Below are 21,403 nucleotides of genomic sequence, written 5' to 3'. Positions count from 1 at the left end.
GGAAACAGTGTTGATAATTCAGGGATGTTTTAGTTACTGCTGAGCAGTGCTTACACAGAGTCAAGGCCTTTCACTTCACCCCACCAGTGAGGAGGAGGCTGGGGTGCACAAGAAATTGCACAAGACACAGCCAGGACAGCTGACCCCAACTGACCCAAGGGATATTCCATGCCACATGGCATCATGGTCAGCACATAAAGCCGAGGGAAGAGGAGGGAAGGGGAATCTTTGGAGTCATGGCATTTGTCTTCCCAAGTCACCATAACACTAAGGAAAGGATGGAGGGAGCCCTGCATTCCCATGGATGGCAAAGCTCTTGCCTTCCCATGGGACATGGTGAATGCATTCCCTGGTTTGCTTTGCTTCTATGAGCAGGTTTTGCTTTCCCTATTAAACTGTCTTTTGCTTTCCCTATTAAACCTTCTTTACCTCAACCCACAAGTTTTCTCACTTTTATTCCTCCTTTTTCGATTCTTTTTTCCCTCCAGCCAAGAGGTGCTGAGTGGCAGTTGCCACCTGGAATGAAACCACAAACATTTTCATCAACTTTTGTTCCAATACCTTTTTTTGAGCACCCCAGAGGCTGCAACACATATGAGTAATGGCTGAGTTCCTCTCTCACACAGGTGCTGTGCCTCTGCCCTACCAGCTGTGGTACTGACTACATCTTGACTTTAGCATAGGTCCAGCTACTAGGTTCCTGATGAGATGTCATAAAATTAAGAAGAACAGGGAAGTAAGTATTTTCAGCGTTACATTTTGCTTAACCAATTTCCCAGAACTGTGATATTTTTCTGCTAGTGAGATGTAATGATCTCTTACCAGAGGCTGAACTTTGCTGCTTGTTCCCTTTTCTGTTAATCTGCACTCAGAACCTGTCCTTTAAATCACCATTCTCCTGGTGTGCAATGCTTTCTGAAAGGAAAATTCATTTCCATAAATTTAAACAGTCATGAAACAAAATATTGGTTTTACACAGTGAAAGCTGTCTTAAAGACACATTGTTGTTGCTAAGCCTGATGTGTATAAAACTGTCTCCATTCAAATAGTAGCATTACAGAGTATGTAATGGCACTATTGAGTACTTCATAGTAGCACTACTAAATATGGATTCTGCTTAAACCAAACCCACACAGCTGAGGGATTAAAATTCAAGCCACACTCTGATTACATATTTTAATTTAAGTGATAATATCACTCTGCATCAATTGAAGTGAGGCAAATACACTCAAATAGAGACAGTGTAATGTAACATATATTTATCTTTTTAATCTTTGGGGGAAAAAAGGAAGGGGCTGGTGGCATCTAATGAAGTGAGAGGCGGTGAAATCTCTTACTGTTTTCTCTAACCTGGACTGCAGCCTCTGTGAAGAGAGCTCTGCAGGTTTGGGCACTGCCTTCAGCAACTGAAAGGAGCAGAACTCAGGCAACTTTGGATCACATCCACCACAGTGTACACAGCTTCTTAGGAATCAGTGACAGCTGGAAGTGCATCAGAAATTAAAAAAATTAAAAGCTAAAAGATACAGTAAGGCAAGGAGTGCAATAAGAAGGGAAAGCTACTTGACAATAATTTTCAGAGCATACTGTAAAAATGAACGTTGTACACAGTGCATGGACATGAACTTGAGAATGGAGACTTTTCATCTTTACATTTCCCAAATGGCACACATGTACACTTCTCTCTTCATGCTCTTTTCCCAGATTAAAAAAAAAAAAGAAAAAAAAAGAAAAAAAAGAGGTGCGTAAACTTATACTTTTAGTTTCCTCTGAACAGGCAGAAGAATTTTCCCACTTAGATGGAGAGACCTCAGTGGAGAAAGATGAGAACTGGTTGTGAATACCCATGTACTTTGTCTCTTGAAACTTCAGTCACTCATAAGTAATTGCCTTTTCTTTTTTTCATGCTTGTTGAACACAGTCACACTGTGTGTGATTCCAAGCAATACTTTGTTACTCCTCTCACTTAATTTACTCCAATTAGGTCCTGGTGTCCCTAGACACCAAGGATCTGCCTATCAGATGGAGTGTTTCTGCAACAGAGCAATGCTTGGTGAACAAGAGATTAAAGTTCCCTGGGGTGGAACTGAGGCATCTCTGTTCAGCAAAGCTGTGGCAACTTGTGCTTGCCTGGAATGTGACAGGATCAGTGACAGCAAATTCACCACACTGGTCTCATGGCAGAGTCTGGCAGCCCCCTTTACCTCGTTAGCTTGCACTGAAACAGCAGCCTCACTGTGTCAGGACGTACCTGTGCTAAAAAGGCCTGACAGCTCTGGCTTGGGAAGGTTGAAAGGAAACTCCCTCTGCAGAGCCAGGCTGTGAAGTGGTGCCTTTCTTCTTAAAGGTCACCCAAAGGGAGTTAACTGGTGTGTTAATTCCCTATTTAAAGTGAAATCCAGTTAGAGCCTTTAGCAGCATCTTAGGGTAGAGGCTCGAGAAAACTCTTCAGATATAAAGAGCAAGCAGGAGAGATCAGTCTAAATCCCAGAATTTCTCCTTCTCTATTTGCTGAGCCTTAGTGAAAGCAGCTTTCATGGGTGTATATGAAAAGCAGTGGGCAGATTGCCATAAATTCATAGGTAATCTCTCCAGGGCTACTGGGATGGGCTCTTCAACTAGAAATACTTCAGTAAATCCTTTCAGGAAACACAGAATCATGAGCTAACATGACACCAAAAGGCCATCTGTAAAGCAGTCAAAAACTTCCATACCAAAGCAGGACATAACCTGACTGAATAGGTAGACAAGTCAAGCCTTTTAGCTCCAACACAGGACATGAGGATGAAGCCAAATCATTGTTTAAATACCATGTGGGCATTGCCATATCTGTACAGGCCATCCACAGCCTCTCTTGCACACAGTGGAAGCTTTGTCAGGCATGTGATGTCACAGACTGAGATCACAGCAGGCAGGTACTCCCTGCTGGGTCTGGTCTCCACCCCCCCGAGGATGTCACCTCCCAAAAGGTGATCTGAAGTTACATGAACATTACCAACACTGCACCAGGAGTTATTCCACAGGTACCACGTGCAAAAAAGGCTGAAAGGTGTCTTCTTAAGTAGGATGGGCTCCCTTCAGGAGCATAAAAAAGGAAAACATCTCCTTCATTTCTCATGACCAAGTAAATACTAAAATGGATAAATGCTTTTACTAGAAAAGACACATGCAGTTGAAAAGATGACAGAGCACAAGGTATCTAGACATTCTCTCAGTATGTGCCAAGAAAAACCTGATGGTTGTGGCCCAACAACAAAGAAACAGCAGGTGAGAGGTTCTGAAAGCAGAGTTTAAACCAGGAGGCAGAAAAAAACAGTCCTACATAGTAGCATTCTTCAATGGTCCTGCTTTTATATACTCTGTCAGATAAGAGTGTCACTGCATGATTGATTAAACTCTGTGGGGAAAAGGGGATTATATTTATTAGTATCTGGTAACATTTTGAAGCAGATTAAGTTTATATAAGATGGATTCCACCTAATCAAAACAGAATCAGTTCTGCTGACATTTAAGATTAAAGACACTATGAGGCAATTTTAAAATGAAAACCAAGGAAATGATGCCAGATGTGGAAAATAAATTGTTTGGATTGATCTATTTGTGTGGTCTGAAATCACAGAAAGCCTGTGACTTAGAAAAAGGGATAGGATAGAAGGTAAGAAAAATACAGAGAAAAACAATAGCCTGGATAAGCAGAGCATATAAAACTATGCAACCAAATCAAGACAAATGTTTTGTTTTATTTTACTTTATTTGCTAGTATTAATCTAGCCCCAGAGTCTATTTTTTAGCCACTGTAAATAATTGCTTCTTGAAGTTATTTGTGAAAGCATTCACAAGAAAACAAACAGATTTAGTACTGAAACATATACAAGATGGAGTACAAGCTGAAACAATGAAAGGCACAAGTACAATAATGTTTTAAGGAAAAACTGGCAAAAGTAAGGCTAAGAAGCTGTTAAAGGATGAAATGTTTTCAGTGGACAAAGGAGCTGTTTAAAGCATCATATACAAATTTTAAAAGTGAACTTAGGCCTTTTGTAAGTCTACCCATGCTGTAAAGGTAGAGTTATTGTAGCCTTAATATTCTGAAAAAAATAAATGAGGCAAGACATGTAGAGAAAAATGACAACTTAGAATGATCTTTTGCAACTAAATTTTACTGTTTAAGAAAACATATTTACTTTCTTTACAAGCCTTGCATAACCTATACTATTACTCAATTGGTTTCTTATCATATAAATCTGCAAAGGAATTTAAACATTCAATTGATGAACAAGGAATTGAGGTAAATAATAAAAGGCATTATCAGGCCTCAGCATCAGAGAAAAAGAAAAACCAAATACCAAAGCTTTTGAGGAGTACTCAGAGAACTATCCAGGGAACCAATGACCAGTCAGGCTGGTTTTTGTACAGGATGATACAAACTATAAAGAAAAATAGAAATAGTAGAGAAAAAATGTTCTGGAGAAGTATTAGCATCTCTGTGTAAAAGAAACTTGTTTATGCCTCATAAAACTGATAGAGTTCTTGGAAGGACTCCAGAAGCAAACATGCACAGGGTTATCCAATTAATGCCTCACACCTAGATGTCTAAAGAGCTTGAAGTCCCTCAAAAATGCATTTCCAAGAAACTAAGAGATAAAAGGAAGGTTATAATGTAGATTGAAGTCCTTTAAAGACAGAAAATTAATGAGAAAAATTAATGGTTAGTTTTCATATTGGAGAAAGGATTTAAGTGTTTTTTCCAGGAAAATAATAATTATTAATTATCTGGCAGACCAAGTGGTGAGAGATCTCTTACCTGAGAGATCTGAATGATTGAGAGAGACAATGTTTCTTCTGGGGTACTCCAACCTAATGATGATGGAGAAAACACTAAGCTATTAGGTACAAATGGGATATGAGATTAGAATCATAGAACCAGAGATTCACAGAATGGTTTGGGTTGGAAGGATCCAAACCACCTGCCTTGGGCAAGGACATCCTCCATTAGACCAAGCTACTGAAAGCCCCATCCATCCTGGCCTCGAACCTTCTAATGAACCTCTCTGAGCTGCCAGTTTCTTTGTCTTGTCTCTATTGTAAAAATTTCTTCCTTATGTCCAATCCAAATCTATCCTGTTTCAGTTAAACACTGCTGCCCACTGTCCTGTCACTACAGGAATGATACCTTGGGATTCCAATGAGGATCAACTGGGCAAGTTTCCATCCAGATTCCTGCACTTAATGCCATCCCCATCCACTTTTATTGCTTTCACTTTGATTCAGAATTGTCTCTTTTTCTCTTAAGCATTGAATATCATCAGTTTCTTCTCCTGTCTCTTTGTTTAGCTTTCCTCCCTGATTTGGGGATTTCAACGAGAATACTTTTGGCAAGTTTTCAGTCCTTTTCACTGCACCTCTTTTCATCTCAGTATACTTGGCTGTAGTCACTCAATTTCAAAATTCTCTGGGTTTCTTCAATCATATTTTATTGGATCATATCTCTCTTCCAGAGAGTTTGTTCCCCTTTCTTCCCTTATTTGGGAACACTGCAGTTACAAATGCCATGCTAAGGGGAACACAGGACTACCACAACAGGGCTCCCTCCACACCTTTCTGCTTGGCACCAGCCTCAGCCCAAGGCTGCTTGTACTGCTGCACCTAGGGTTATGGTTACACCAAATATTCCTAGATGAGAAGAAGTGCATTGAAAAGGACAGAAACTTGCCAAAATTATTCTAATTAAAATCCCCAAATCTGTGACTAAAGGAAAACAAAGAGAGAAGTCAAGGAATACAAGGGTTGAAACTGCAGTCCACAAAATAAACTCAAAAATGCGTGTCAACAATCTGTAACTTTGAGTGCCACAGAAGGACAAACAGCTTAGAAGATCAAAAAGTACTCATCCCAAACCTTTGCAATGTTCACACTGCAAGCAAGGAGCTGGAAAAATTTTTAAAAGGTAATAGGAAAAGCTATCTAGTTGTTTCAGATAGCTTTACAACTACTTCTCTAGAAAAACAAATCATCCTTCAAGAATGAGAACCAAATGGTTCCCTACCAACAAGCTGAAAATTACACAACCAGCTTACAAAGGTTTTGGCCTAAATCTGGTTCATGCTGTACAAATTTGTAGAGGAGTTTGGGTTCACCCACTGAACCTCATGCCGAAACATCCATTGTGTTGTATGAGGAGTTGTTAGCGTCAGGGTTGGAACATGTGGAATCCTGGCATTCGCCTGAAAGGACTTCTAAGGGGCAAAAAGAGGTATGAAGTCATAGTGTTACTTATTCCCCATGTACAGAATGGGAATATTTTCAAGGAAATTCCATCTCCATAGTAAGAGCAAAGGGAGCATGTAGGGAGTGAGGAGAAGAGACAGAGTGGAGTTCTGTGGGAATAAGATTGTGCATACAATGTGCTTGTAAACAAGAAACTAGGCAGGGACTGCAGGATGGGTGGGGTTTTTTTCCATTTCCCAGCAGAGGTACAGGATTCTGTGAAATTCTCCAGCTACTGTTCCTTGAGGTTTTGGAGGACTTTCCACTACAGGTTTCTTTTTCTAGCAAACCATTCAGCCCCATTTTCCTTCCTTACATAAGAGAAAACCCCCAAGCCTACAGAAATACAGCAGTAGACCAGTTCAGCATTGACCTTAATTAGAACTACTGAGGTCACAATAAACTTCCTACCCTAGTCTCATGCAAATTCAAGCAATATGTTTCTGGTTGATGAAGATTATGATAAGGGAATAATAAAGTGATTACTTCAGAGCAAGGAAAAATGCCTGCTGTTAAAACATGGGCACAATCTTTTATGTTTGAGTATGCAGTAAGGAAAGGGTTGCAATCATCTCATAACTCGTTTTTTGACTATGTAGGAAACATTGGTGACTCATCATGCAGATATATAGGCTGAGGGGCTGAACTACTTAGTGAGAAGCCCTACAGAGAGAAGCATGTCATAATTGGCTCCTGAATCATCAGAATGATGATTCCCCTCCTGCTTATCAGTACCTTGCACTGGGGAAGGGAGCAGCAACTTGCCTTTGCACATAACTTTGTGGCTCAAGCATGATCAGGAAGTTGAAGACCTGGGACTCATGACTGCTTCTAAGTCTTGAATCGCCAGGCTACAGGATTGTAAAATGCTTTTCACCACCCTCACTGCATCTGGACTTCATGCAGAGGAGAATGGAAAATTCATAGGATCAGCAACAGGTGAAGTTTATAGAAGTTTTGATTCCAGTAAGAAGTGGATTCCTCTGGCAGAGAAGAGCCATGGATTATGAGCTCTGTTTCCAGCGTTCATTGCATATTTAATTTAATGATACTTAGGTGGATATCGAAGTAAGTATCCCTAGAGCAGAAACTCATTGTGCTCTAAATGAATTGTTATAGCTGGAAAGCAAACCACTGCGCAGCTCCCCTATCCTGACAATGGCATGTTCCTCTGCAAATTCCAGGCTCCTTTAAATGATAATATCATCTCTGTGGGATCATAACAAATGTGCTTTTATCTGTAAATCCTGTTTCCAAAATCAGCCTCTGCAAATGCCCAGCCAAGTGCAGAGGAGCAGAAGGAACAGAGAGCTGTCAGAGTACTGATCACATCTTAGAGTACTGATGACAATGCAAATGGGCTTTATCCAAAAGCCACTGAGCTGAATAAAACTTCTCCCACTCATTATTCTTCTTGATTATTAAACCCCAGCAATTCAAGGCCCAGTAAAGTGATGCATATCTAAGATATGAATTCAGATACAACATTTACATATGAATTTGAACAGCTCCTTTTAGGATATGCCTCAATAGAGCACAATTATACAGCCTGGAAGAAGCTAATTGTGCCACTTATAAAAGGCCAAAGAAGAAATTCTCAAAAAAAAATCCATTGATTACAAAAGGTCTAAGTTGCAAATCTCTCAAAGTGTTCATCACTATTCTCTATCAGAGGCTGCAACTGCCTGCTTTCTGCTGTGAAGAGCACCAAGTTCAATTTGCACACCTTTCAGATTTAAAATGGTATTTACAAGGATTAAATTGCCAAAAACCCAAATAATTTCACTGTAATTTCTGAATCAGCACAGTCCCATTAACCCAGCAGGAGGAATCAAGTGGCACAAACACAGAACTTCTTTTCTCTGTCAAGTAATAAGCAAAGTCAGGAGAAAAATGTCCTATCTCATATATTGCATAGTTGAACCTATAGAATTTTTTGAGACCTGAGCAAATGAGCTGATAGTAATTTTATTGTAAACACAATATTTTTAACATATGAAACAAAATACTCATAGGAAGAAATAATATGTTTATTGATACAGATTTTATATTTGAAAAAAGATATGTTTTTTTGGAAGCCAAGTCTACCTTCAGGTCTGAAGCCAAAGCCTTTTCACTGATTGCAGAGTAGCAGTTCTGAACAAATGCTCTTACCTTGCACCACCTTCTATACAGCAAAACTGAGAAAAAGGTCACCTCTTTCTCAACTCTCATTTTTAAGGGAAAAAATAAAACCAAACTAAGAATCAATTACACTTTAGGATGAAGTATATAATGCATAAACAATCAATGAACATAAAAGAAAATCATATAGTACTTCAACGGTTAGAAGAACCACAGCAGTTACAGGCTTGTGCACCTCCCAGCATCTCTTACCTACCATTTTCTGTTATCTGCCCCACTCCCTCTCACTGAACCTTAGGAGCCTTTGGGTCTTCTTTCAGTAATATTTCTTCCTCCAAATGATTCTCTACAACTTGCTTTATGTATCCCAGTAATGTTTCCTTGTTATCCTCTGAATCCACTGTGATAGACTGGACATTAACATTAAGAAACTTTTCCTGTATTTCAACAATCTTTTTCTCATTTTTTATTTATGCTTCTATAAGTGTCTGGGGTTTTTTTCACCTTAGGCAATACCTATTTCTTGCCATATTGGAAAGGCAAAGATACAGAATTTCCTTGGTGACTTCTAGAGCTATTTTATAAGTGCACAGAAATTAGACAAAATGGCTTTTAAGGATAGAACTTTTCTTTCCAAGTTTTTCAAGCTTGCCTTCTTCTGATAGCTTTTCAAACTGTTAAGTCTGCACTTCCTGCCACAAGATTTGCCAAGCAATCTGATATAATTGCAAGATGATTGTGATGTATTATAGGATCATGAGGAGGATAAACTGGTCATCATGGATAAGCCAAAAAGTTTAAAAAACACTACACTGCAACTTTTGCGTAGTCCTTCATGCCAAATCTGTGAAGACCCCCGAGAATGACACTGAGCTACTTCACGTTTTTTAGCATGTTGAACTGAAAGCTTGAAAATGGAACTGGTGTTTATTTTTTCCTAGGTTTGAGGGTTCATTTTCACCAGATGGTTGCAACTTCTTTCAGTTACCTGTCCCTCTAGTATTCTTTAATATTTACCCATTTAACAGATTTTTTTGATCCTCAAAGATTGCTGCCAGGAAAAGTAATCATCTGATTTCAGGTTTTTGAAGAGCTGAATGGCCTGTATTTTTTCCCTCTTCCATACATCCTTTTCATTCTCTGTGATGGATTCATCATCACATACAGGCTGCCCAAGCGTTATCTCGTTTTCAGAAAGTTTCATGACTTGATGGTCTTCCTGACTATTATCCATCTTCACACTGGATTTTAGGCTGTGGAAGCAATAGTCACCAACCTGGCAAAGAAAAACTGGCTCAGTGCTGTCGGGGTTTAACACCACCAAGTTACCTTCTGACAAAGGCTGCTTTCTAGGAATACCATTTTCCTTCTGTAAGACAGGCAAAGAAATCTTTGTGGGCTCTGAATGTTCACAGAGACCTTCAGGCAGAGTAAGATAGTCGCCAAAAGTATCCAGGTGCAATTCAGGAGATGAGGCTGGTGCTTGGCCTGAAACTGGGATCGTGACACCAGTTTTCCCTTGAGAAGACTCATGGCAAGAGTGGTCACTGGGAGGCTGGGGCTGCTGTGAGCCACAAGGTGATTCCTCAGCTGCGACAAGTGGAGGATGGGTGGAGGTGCTGGCCGATGGCAGTACCAGGCCGTCCGTGGTGATGTACTCCAAAGGGCACTGTTGAGGAGATGTGGTACAGCTGAGAGCCTTTGGAGAGTTCTGCTCCTCTGTTCCCTTGTTGGTGCCTTCCCCACAGGATGGTGAGGCCTGTGAGACCTCTTCCTTGTCACTGAGGTGCCGCATCATTTCCTTCTGATCTGGGAGCATGTCCCTTGGAGGAGCTGCTTCTGGCTGCTCCTGGCTCTGTGGGGCCTGGGGAGAGTCTTCCCTTGGGAGAGTCACATACTGAAGGGAAACTGATTTCTTACTGAGTCCCACAGTGTCCATTTCCAGGGTCTGGTGTATGTCAGGGTTAGAGGACACCACTGGGCTGTACAAGTATGGACCATTGAAAGCAAAGCAAGGGATTGCTGTGTGGGAAGCAATACTTGCATCAGCACTGTTTCTCCTTGAAATGGGAAAGGAATGACCAGCTCTCTGACTTGAGCAGGCAACTGGGGCATGCTCTGACTCATTTAAAGCATGGTATGAGTTCTGTAGGTCAGGTGTAACAGGGGAAGCATCTGTCTTCTTAGTCTGCCCTTCAAGGCACTCAGCCAAAGTCTTTGCCGGCCTGAATGTGGGAAAGTTAAAAGTTGTTCATGAGAGAGATTATTGTTTTAAACACAAAACATAAGCCAATCTTAGTTGAAAACACACATAGCTACACACAGGCTTAGAAAAAAAAAATTCATGCAGATGCAGCTACCCCTGTAATAAAAAATTGAATCTCCTCCTCAAAAGCAACTTGCATAGGATTTTTAGTGACAGAACATTTGATTATATTCTGCCATGATGCAGTGAGGTCTTAGAGACCATCCACAGTGTCACCATCATGTGCTGTTTACTCACTTGTCCAAAACTTGAAGGAAGCTAGCTTGCTCCATCTTCTCTGAAAGGTTGTATTTGTTGAAGTCCAGCTGGTTGCTTGTTGGCCAACTCCCCAAATGTCCTTTCTGAAAATGAAAAAGCAGACATGACCAAAGAGCAGTATCTTACTGGCAGTAGAAACGGGAATTGTACATTCCCCATGGATGAAGAAAACAAATAGAAGAGCCTATAGCACCTGGTAACAGGGATACAACTTCACTAATACAACTCAAAGGTATGTTCTCCTCTCCAGAAGATGGTTTCTTCAAACCCGTGTTGCCTTATCACTGACCTGACTACAAGTACTCAGTGAGCCAGCTAGGAAAGATGCCCTCCTAAACTTGTTATTTGTGAATGGAGGACCTAAGGGATTTGATAGTAGGTAGTTGTCTTGGCCAAAGTGATCATAAAATGATTGAGTTTAACATTTTCAGAGTAATGGAAAAAAAAAAAAAAGGAGCAGTAGAGTTACTACTCTGGTCTTCAAGAGAGCAAACTTCAAGCTGCTCAGGGAGCTACTTGGCAGCGTACCCTAGGAACCTGCTTTTGAGAGTTAGTGAGCCCATAAGTGCTGGGCAGGTTTTAAGAACTCCCTTTTAAAAGCAAGGCGCAGGAAATTTTAAAGTACTGAAAATTTTTCTATATTGATTTTAAATCACAGTTGTATTGACAAGCACAGCACAAAGAGGTCTGCTAAATATAAGAGCACTGTTATATTGAGTAGGACCAGAACTTCTAAAAACAAGTAATAGATAAATGAATGTATCTGTTAATTGTGGACTAGAAAACAAAAAGAGCTCTTAAGATTATTGGAAGTCCTGAAAAAGAAAGAGAAATACTTAATCCTTCAAAGTACAGTTCCCTCTTACCCCCAGATAGCCCTGGATCAGGAGACTCTTGCTGGGGTTCGGAATCTTTTCTTCCCACAATTTCTTCTTCCTGCAGCAAGAACAGCTTTCAAGATTTGCTTCTCAATTTGCTGCTACCAGAAAAGGCTGCACCACACAGAGCGTGCTGCTCAGCACAGCAGGGCACAGCCAAGGCAACGCCGCAGCCCCACCCAGCTCTCTTCCCTGCACAGCCATGCTCAAGGCTGCCCAGCAAGGCCCATCTCCACACAGACCTCTCTCCTGGGGGACAAGAAGTGCCTCAGACTTCATGCCACCCACATGGGCTGTTAAGTCTCCCTGATGCAATGCAAGCCTACCTGAGGAAATACTTATAGCTGCAATAAGCAACTATCAGCAAAGTGATGATGAGAGCTGGGAGCATCACTGGGAGAACCACAGGTGGCAGAACTGAAACAGAGAAAAGAGAAAATCTATCCACCTGCAGAGTGACTATTTCCTGCAACAGGTTTTTCATTCTGGCCACTATTCAGGGAATTTGATATGTGGAGGAACAGGATCATAGGGCCTTCAAACTGTTGGAATATCTTCCAAAGTGGGACAGGCCAAATGTGCCCTGAACAGCACACTGACCAAAGGAGTTCATTGTTTCCTTTACTGATTCACTTCTTAGCTTCTACTAACATCAGAATTAAACATTTTAAGCTAATGAAATGATAGTTATGAACCTAATTGCACTATGAACAACAGGCATGGCTTCAGACATCTTAAGCCTGCCTGACTCTGCACAGTTCTGAGGAAATGGGGTCTCAGAGATTTTCTGAGAGCTCCCCCTGCCAACAGCCACAACAGCACACTATTTTCTTCCTGAATACGTGTATCAAAATTTGCTCACAGTATAATCACTACAACCTTCCTCAGGACAAATCATGCAAGATCATATTACTTTGGGCAAAAGATTGTATGAAGGCAGATACTCTGCCTCCAAGACCATAAACCGCAAAAACATGTAAAGATTTTATCTCCAGCAGATTCCATTGTGTGTTTTACACAACCTTATAGTCACTCTGCAAATATATAAAGCTGATGTCTTATCTTCTTAAAGTATCAGGCTCTTTAGTCACTGACAGCAGAATGGATTACTGGAATCAGAAAATAATGATAATCTTTTGGGCAGGATGTTTTTGATTCATTCTCCACATGGAAAACTTTATGTTTAGTTGTCACAGACATCTTTTCATAAAAATCCTTTCTTTAGGATTTTTCCCTCTTCTGGGAAGCTGAGGCCCCAGAAGAAGAATGTAAACAATGGTTATCTGCTGCTGTGAAATGCAACAGGTGCACCTGTAATTGGCCCATGTTGCTTGTGTACAATTAAGGGCAAATCAGAGACTGAGCTTTCTCTGGGACAGAATCAGAGAGAGCTCCCTTGTTTATTGATTCCTTTTCTATTCTTAGCTTAGCAGCTTCTGAACTTCTGTCTCTATTCCTTTTAGTATAGTCTTAATGTATTATATATCATAAAATAATGAATCCAGCCTTCTGATCATGCGATCAAGATTCTCGTCTCTCTCTTCACCCTGAAAAACCATTGCAAGCCCGGTAACAGTTAGTTGTACTCACCTTATGAAGGCAATCAAGAAAGAAGCTTAAAAGGTCATTCACTTCCTTCCCTAGCATTGTTGATAGTGACTCTAACTAGGCCATGGCTGCACCTCACTCCAACCCTAGCTGAGACAATGTGTTATACTAAAGAGCCATTCCAGCCATTAGCAGTCCACCAAAACCTGATAGAAGCATGGAAAGTACCATTCTCAGTCTTCCAGGTGAACTCCTCACTCCATTCACTCCAAGGTCCCTCATAGTCTGGAGACTTATTTACCCTTGCACGCATTTTCCCCCTATATTCTGTAGATGCTGCCAGCATCTGCAGGGTGAAGATGAAGGGAGGTTCATCATTGCTGATATTTAACACCTGGAAAGTCTGGGGAGAGGGAAGAAGCACAAATGACAGAGGTGAGAAGAACTGTCTTTCCATTTGACCAGTGAAGAAATATCCATGACTCCTGCACTTTGTAAGTTACCTTTTCATATCGGTTGTTTTCCCAGTACTTGACTTGGTATCTCTGTGGTATGAAGTTGTACTTCAAATTGTGTTTTTTCCACCTTAGTTCATACTCTTGGTTCCCTGTTGCTGTTACTGACACATTTGCAGGCGGCAGCACCTGGACTGAAACACACTGAATGTCTCAGAGCACTTACCAACCTACTGGTCTCTTTCCACATTGTGAATCATTTCCTGGGACTGAAAACAAGGTTGTTAAGTGCAATGTAAAATGGCTCAGCTTTTTAACACTTCTTAACTCTCTGCATCTTCATTTTCTAGTCAAATACAACAATATTAATGGTATACAAGAGTATTAAATAACAGAAAATCCATACCCATGAATACTGAGAGTGCTCCCTGTGTACAGAAAAGCAGCAAAGCAATAGTTGAAATATCTGTACTTGTCCACCACATTTCCAGAAATTTTCAGTTTTTGGAGCTACCTCCTGATATTTTCACCCACTGCAGGAGCTGCCCTAGTTTTAGAGTTTAAGAAGTCACCCAAATACCTTCAGATACATGTGGGGCAGAGATAGCCTACCTGGTACACCTCACTGGGAAAAGGATTCCTACCTCATCCAGGGTTCCAGGGGCCATTGCACAAACCCACAAGAGCTCACTGACTTCTTGAGAAATCACATAGTGACACACTCCTACTCACTATAGACACCTCTCACCATAGTCCCCTGTCACCTGGGACACTCATGAATGTGAATCACAGAGAAGTCAGCAGGATGGCAAATGCTCACTGAGAAGCTCCAGGTCACAACCTGGATTTCTGCACAACAGTTTCCATCACTGTCACCTTCCTCAGAGTAGCAAGTGCCACTGAGGAACTCCACACCTACACTCCAGAGCTCTGACCTAATACAGTCCCTTTCTTCATCAGTGATTGTTTCTTCCACTTCCCACTCACTTTTCCTCAACACCACTGTCCTCAGCCCCACTTGCTCAGACAGGCATCTCTCCAAGAAACAAGAAGGAGAAGCAGGAAACAACACAGGAACTCACTGTTTTTGTGGGCTTCAATCATCTTTTCCTCTGTCTTGGCCCGGACAGATACATGGTACAGGCTCTGGCTGCTAGAATTGCTAACAGGGATCTCACAGCTCTGGACCACATATAGGGTGTTGGGCAAAGTCTTCTCATGCACAGGAGAGCACTCCTCTTCTCTGAGGAGAAGAAAGAGGATGAATGGGAATCAGGGGAGTCGGACAGGCAGAAGCCCCATGGGAGAGGCACAGATACACAGACATGGACAGAGCACATACTGTGATTCTGGGGTGGCCCTGAAGAACAAGCCAAAGAGGACAGAGGTGGTGATCACTTTCTTCACTTCCCAACTGCACGTCAGACAATCTCTACCATTGAAGAGGCAGCGAAGGTTCCTGGGCTGAAGGCCACCTTCAGAGAACACAAGTGCAAGGTTAGTGACAGGAAAGCTCTGGCTTCTCAGTTTCCAGTCCCATTCCCTCCCATGCTACCTTCAGGGGTCTTCCATGACACCTCCGTGCTCCACTCGCTGTACTGCCCAGAGAAGCTGCTGGCCTGCCCTGGTCTGGCTCGCACACGGGCAACGTAGCTGCTCCCTGGGACAAGGTCCTCAGGCCTGAGACTGCACTGGGTGGTGCTGGAGAGCAAGAGTGAGGCAGCTTCCTGTTGTTGGGAGAGAGGAAGGGATGGAGGAAATTGGGACATTGGGGAGGGAGAGGTGCAGGGAAGACAGGGAAAGAGTGAGAGGAGGAGTGGACTGCCAGGCTGCATCTCAAACAGTCCCACAAGTGCGATGGTCCATGCACATGCTGCCATGCACTGTCTCCTCACTGCCACACAAGAGGGCTCCAGCGTGTGCTGCAGCACAGCTCAAGACAGGTGAGGCATGGCTACTGTCAGGCACAATCTCCCCCCACAACAAGTAGCAAACTCCTGCAGCTTGCAAAGTCCAGACTGTCTTCAGCTCCAGCTACACATGTTCATAGCACTGCTCAGTGCAGAATTATGTGGGAATCTGGCCAAGATAATTCCCTTAAAATCTAAAGATCAGTCTGACAGGTACAGAGCAGACACATGTGCAGATCTAGGGAAATGATAGAGCAAAGGATATGGACTCCTAAAAACTTAAACAAAAAAAAAAAAAGAAAAAAAAAAGAAAAAAAAGAAAAACCCAAAACATATCTGTCTCAAAGGGGGAGCAACTTCAAATGTATTTTGCTGTTTTCCCCATTTGAACCTACAGCCTCCTGTTTGAACATGATTTAATTTAGTTTAAGAGGGATTCAAATCCAACTCTAAGTACAATGGTTGGGGGTTTCTTTGAGTGGAGAAGATATCTTTGCATTCAGTTCAGGAAAAATGGCATTTCACAGGACAAGTCACTTGCTAACAGAAAGAGAGCCCCTTCCACCTGACCCAAAACAACACTTGTATCTGTTCACATTCACTGAACTTTTTCCACAGACTTTGAACTGCCCAAATTGGTGCAGCCCAAATCAGGACAGCTCAGCTCCTCTGCTCTTACCTCCCAGGACTCCCACTGCCGCTTGTAAGTGACTTCATAGTCCAGTGCACTGCCCAGCCCCTGGCTTCCATCGGCTGTTTCCCAGGTCAGCAAGAAGTCCCCTGATGTCATTGGGCTGACTGAGAGGTTTTGAGGTGGGAGGGGCCGAACTGGAAGGTGAAGGTACAATGCATGAGAGGAGATAATGAGGAAATGACACAAAGAGGGGAAGAAAACATCTAGGTAAGCTTCCCCATTTCCAGAGTATCTTATCCCTGACAGACCAGGTACCTCCTGCTTTACTAGCTCCTGAGATGATACCACATCCAGCTGCTCTCACAAACTTGCTGCCTTCTCTCCCTACCCAACCCTCGCAATGTGGAGTTCTTTGGCAGTTTTCACAATTCCAGATGAACAGCAAATAAAGTTCATTGGGAAACAAGAATTTGGTATTTTAAGCCTTACCATTTTGGAAAAGATCAACATGCAGTTCTGTTTGATTAATATCTGTTCCATTTTTAGGCCTGAAGCCGTAAGTATCCTTTATCCCTATTCCTAAATAGTCTGTAGTCCTGCGGCAGACCCAGTGCACAAACACGTCTGGAGCTTCATGCAAGTCATTTTCTGTCTGGCGTTCACAAGACATGTTCTTGTTCTCCCTGTGTACAGAGAAAGTGATCTATAAAGATCTGATCCAAAAACCTCTAGTTAGTACAAAATTAAAACCTGAAACCAATTTCAACCCATCCTTGTTGTTATAATTCACGAAGGCACTTATATCCTCTTCTCATTGTTCCTATTAGTCCTGGTTTGCATCAGTTAATATGAGAAACATTTTTTACACCAGAATTTTGCTCCCCATTTCAAAGTCTTGCAGCAGAATGTTACAGTACCAGTTAATTTTTGTTACTTTTTAGCCTAGCTCTATGTAATCTCATATTTTTAGGTGAGAAACAGTATGATAAAAATTTACGTCATGTAAATATACCATTTACTCAGAGTTAAAGGCCATAAAATTTCTGATGATCCTAAGCTGCTTTAAGACTTTAATTTTGCAGTACCAGAAAAACACTTAGAAAAAGACTCTCAACCAAAATGTACTTCTCTATCCTTAGTGGTTCTGTTCTGCCAAGGGACCTTAAGTATTCATTAAAGATTTCATCCACAATGTTAATCCTCCTTTCAGATGGCCTTTCTCCAGGCCAAGCAGCATCATGAAAATTAGAAACATTTTTTTAAACTAGGCATGAGAGGATAATCTTTGTGTGGTTGCAGTAGCCTTAGCTGCTGGAGAGATGCATTGCTTCTTTATGCACCCTGTGGAATTTTGTTTGTGCTTATGGCTTCATGCCCAGTATATTATCTTGTTCCAGCTCAGATGAGAAATATTAAGTTGTGAATATTTAAGGCCAAATAGTCTCTTCCAGGACAGGATGGAGTCTTCTAGCCAACTATATGTCAGCAAGCATTATTCAGCACTATTGCTATTTTTATAAGTTGAGTATTAGCAAGGAAACCAGGGACATTGCTGAAGTATGGATTGGACACTGCAGTGTGTGTGTAGCCTTAAGTAAAAGAGTCAGTCCAAAGGGTGTGAAGCTGTGAAGTTATTTCTATCTACTCACCAGCATTACCTTACAGTTTGGGGTTTAGTCAACTATTCTTTACCTATGAGCTGATCTTGTTTAATTGTTGGCCATTTTGATTTCAGCTGTGTGACTGTCCATGTTTAACACCTGCTTGTCTGATTCCTTCACCTCAGTTATATTTCATGATCCACACACTTCATCATGTAACAATGTTTCAGAGAATCCTCCAAAAGTCCAAGAAACTTTATAGTAGTATTTAGCCTCAAGGTCCTGTTCCAAAGTTCTTTCACTGTTTTCATCTACTTTTAGGTCTATTAAATTCCTACTTGTTTGCAATAAAATCAAGAGTTCTTAATTTTTTCTTTTCTTCCTGTATCTCCAGACTCTAAATAATTTTCTTCTCAACTATCCATCTTTGCCTTCCTCTCTCCCTTAACTATTCCTTCATCTCTGTCCTTTCTTATCCTCACCAACAATCCAGTCTGGTGATTTGGTTCCCTTTTGAAAAGGAAACAAATGTGACAGAGAGATACTGTCATAAACATACCAGTATCTCTTGGAGAAAAACTGATGGTAGGGATAGAGAACTTACCAGCTCTCTATCTCATAAATATACAGTCTACACATATTTCTCAAAAGTTATCAAAACCACATTCTCGATGCTCCTAAATGAGCAAAAGGACAGGGGGAATATCTCCTCCCTTTAGGGTTACAAATAATACTCACACTTGTTCTGATACCTCCTTCTCCCCTAATGCTGATTATTAGCAGCCTATATGCCCCATCTTATTTCATATCTATGATCCTACAACAAAATCATGGAAAATAATTGTAAAGGTGATAAAAATATCTCCACTGGCATAGCTTACTCATTCCTCTATTCTAGATGAGGCTCAGAAGCAGGTATAACTTTTGCTTAATTAAAAAAGAGTGTGGATGTGCTTTCTAAAAACTTGACTACATGTCCCCAGGATTCCAAGTTATGGCAATTTTCCATTTGGACTTTTCTCTAGCTCAGCACATTTCAGGTACTTACATGTCAATATTATCTCTTTGGTAAAGAATCATAGGAATGAGGTCATGAGCCTCTGAATGCTCCATCCATGTGCAAGTCACCTGTGAGTTGTAGTCACTGTAGCACTTCAAGCTTTTCATTGGGATACTCTCTGGGAAAGGAATTCAGACAAAGAAAAGATGCAGTGATTAAAAATGTAAATGGTGAGAGATGAGATACAGAATGCATGAGGCTCTGATAACAAAAGTCTCCTCTTTGCACCAGAAAATCCTAGACTCATAGAAATGTTTGGGTTGGAAGGCACCTTAAACCTCATGTAGTTCCAGCCCTCCTGCCATGGGCAGGGACACCTTCCACTGCACCACTTTGCTCAGAGCACCTTTCAATCTGGCCCTGAACATCTCAGGGATGGGACATGACTCCATGAATATATGTGCAGAGTTGGGACCACTCTGCACATCTCCACAACACACGAGTATCCAAACCAGGCTACAGCTAACAACAATTTAGTGAAATCTTTGGGCCTGCAAGGCATACAGTTCTAGCCAAGGTACCACTTTTCAAACACTGAGTATATCCAAGGATTAGTAGATACCATGGTCAGCAGACATATAGTGATCATTTCCTACTTATGTGTTGCTGTGTGAACTTTTTTGCTACTAACTTCCCAGTAAAGTTTGTAATGCTAGAAAGGTCTATTTAAAGGTGAGATGCTCTGGGAACAGCCTTGCTATGACTCAGAAGAATGTCCAAACTATTTGTTGGAATTTGTTGGAACTAGATTTATGATCCAGAGATGGCCAGACCTCTCATCAAGGATATTTTTTTTTAAGTTCACAACTGTGAAGCAGAAAAATACAGACTGCCTCTGTCACAGGTACTATGAAGCAAGCTGCTTTCTTATCCTTCCTTATTTTCCCTGAAGACAATATCCATGCTGCACTATTGGGCTATTGCACCTTCAGGTGACAAAGGTGCATACATGAGTGTGCTCTCTCAAATAATATTTCTCGATGAGAGCTATAATCAGCTCACTTGAGGGGCTTTTTACAGGCAAAAACCCATCAGAACAGAATGCTCTTAGGAAGCATAAGAGGGACCTTACTTTGATCTTCTACTGAAAACCAGTACAAAGTTCTACTGCTTTCCTTGTGCAACCAGAAAATGGAGCATCCCACATAGAAAAGGATGTGGAAGTGTCAATGTGGGGGTAAGGGTCAGAATGCCAAGAACCCAGTCTGACCTACACTTCAGAGACCTCAAAGGAAGATATCCTGTAATTAATGCTGGGCCAGGCAGCACAATTCCTCCAGCTACTGCAGACATGAGCATCTGCATTAGAAAAGGTAGATGTCCATGGAGAACAACTCCTGATAACACTCTTTTTCTGCTGTCTCTATGATGGCTATAGTCCTAGTCTTGTGGCAGGTATGGTGTACTTCCTATTCCCAGCTCTGTGAAATCAAATTTGGAGAGGACAGAGTGTAGGAGGAAAAAGGAAAAAAAAGGAAAAAAGGAAGAAAGGAAGAAAGGAAAAAAGGAGAAGAGAAGAGAAGAGAAGAGAAGAGAAGAGAAGAGAAGAGAAGAGAAGAGAAGAGAAGAGAAGAGAAGAGAAGAGAAGAGAAGAGAAGAGAAGAGAAGAGAAGAGAAGAGAAGAGAAGAGAAGAGAAGAGAAGAGAAGAGAAGAGAAGAGAAGAGAAGAGAAGAGAAGAGAAGAGAAGAAATAAGTTCTCATTGTGTAAGAAAGGAAACACAAGCAATGGATATGGCAGATGGTCTCTTTATCTGTCAGCTATTCCAGAAGAAGAAAATCAGGTCATCTGGATTTTGCTCTTGGTAACCCCCACCACACTGTCTTGTGTCTGGCCACATGTCTCTACTCCTGTGCACCATCTGAATTATGCACTCATTTGCAGTCCTTCATTTTCCTATGTTTTCACTAATTATCAGGGTCTATCCCTCCTTCCATTCACTTATTATCCAATCAGCTTGTTCATCTCATCCATTTATATAGTATTTCAACTGTCCATACCACCAACATACAACTGATTTGGCTGCATGTGCACCTGCTACATGCTGGCTTTGATCAGGATGTCTGCTCTCTTACAGCTTAGAAAACAGGAGAAGAAAGCAGAAAAGGAGGAAGAGCATTAGCTGAAAGAAGGAGACATTTTAAATGAAAGGCAATAATGGAAGGATGAAAGAGAATATACATTTGAATCTCACCTTGAATGGCTTGAACATGGAAGACCAAATACAGATACAGCAGCAGGATGAAAATCTCTTTTATGTCCATATTGTCCTTGATCCTAACTCAGAATTTCAGAGTTTTCATTGCCCACTGGCCACTCTCTTGCCCTGCTTACTGTGGAGCTGTTTGTTTCTGTTTCACACAAAGAGAAGTAAAACTGAATAAGGGAACTTCTTTAAGATCA

At 41.3% G+C, this 21,403-nt stretch overlaps 2 protein-coding genes across 2 annotated transcripts in view; both read right to left on the bottom strand.

Moving 5' to 3' along the window:
• Positions 1 to 8,350: 8,350 nt before the first annotated feature.
• Positions 8,351 to 21,399, bottom strand: CSF2RB (colony stimulating factor 2 receptor subunit beta). Its single transcript, XM_058021964.1, has 13 exons — positions 21,195 to 21,399; positions 18,990 to 19,119; positions 16,830 to 17,023; positions 16,386 to 16,534; positions 15,352 to 15,523; positions 15,139 to 15,271; positions 14,879 to 15,039; positions 13,845 to 13,990; positions 13,570 to 13,744; positions 12,120 to 12,210; positions 11,782 to 11,851; positions 10,895 to 10,998; positions 8,351 to 10,616 (listed from the first exon to the last, which is right to left on the bottom strand). The coding sequence occupies exons 1-13, from the start codon at positions 21,262 to 21,264 to the stop codon at positions 9,413 to 9,415; spliced, it is 2,799 nt and encodes a 932-aa protein (XP_057877947.1). The 5' UTR covers positions 21,265 to 21,399; the 3' UTR covers positions 8,351 to 9,412.
• Positions 21,275 to 21,403, bottom strand: part of NCF4 (neutrophil cytosolic factor 4) — a 39,102-nt gene continuing 38,973 nt past the window's right edge. Inside the window, exon 12 of the mRNA XM_058021965.1 lies at positions 21,275 to 21,351. The gene's annotated coding sequence lies outside the window, so the exon portion shown is untranslated. The remainder of the gene's footprint in view (positions 21,352 to 21,403) is intronic.

Source organism: Melospiza georgiana, chromosome 4 (assembly GCF_028018845.1).
Source record: "Melospiza georgiana isolate bMelGeo1 chromosome 4, bMelGeo1.pri, whole genome shotgun sequence".
NCBI classification, from domain to species: Eukaryota; Metazoa; Chordata; class Aves; order Passeriformes; family Passerellidae; genus Melospiza; species Melospiza georgiana.
This window is presented reverse-complemented; position numbering and strand designations above follow the sequence as displayed.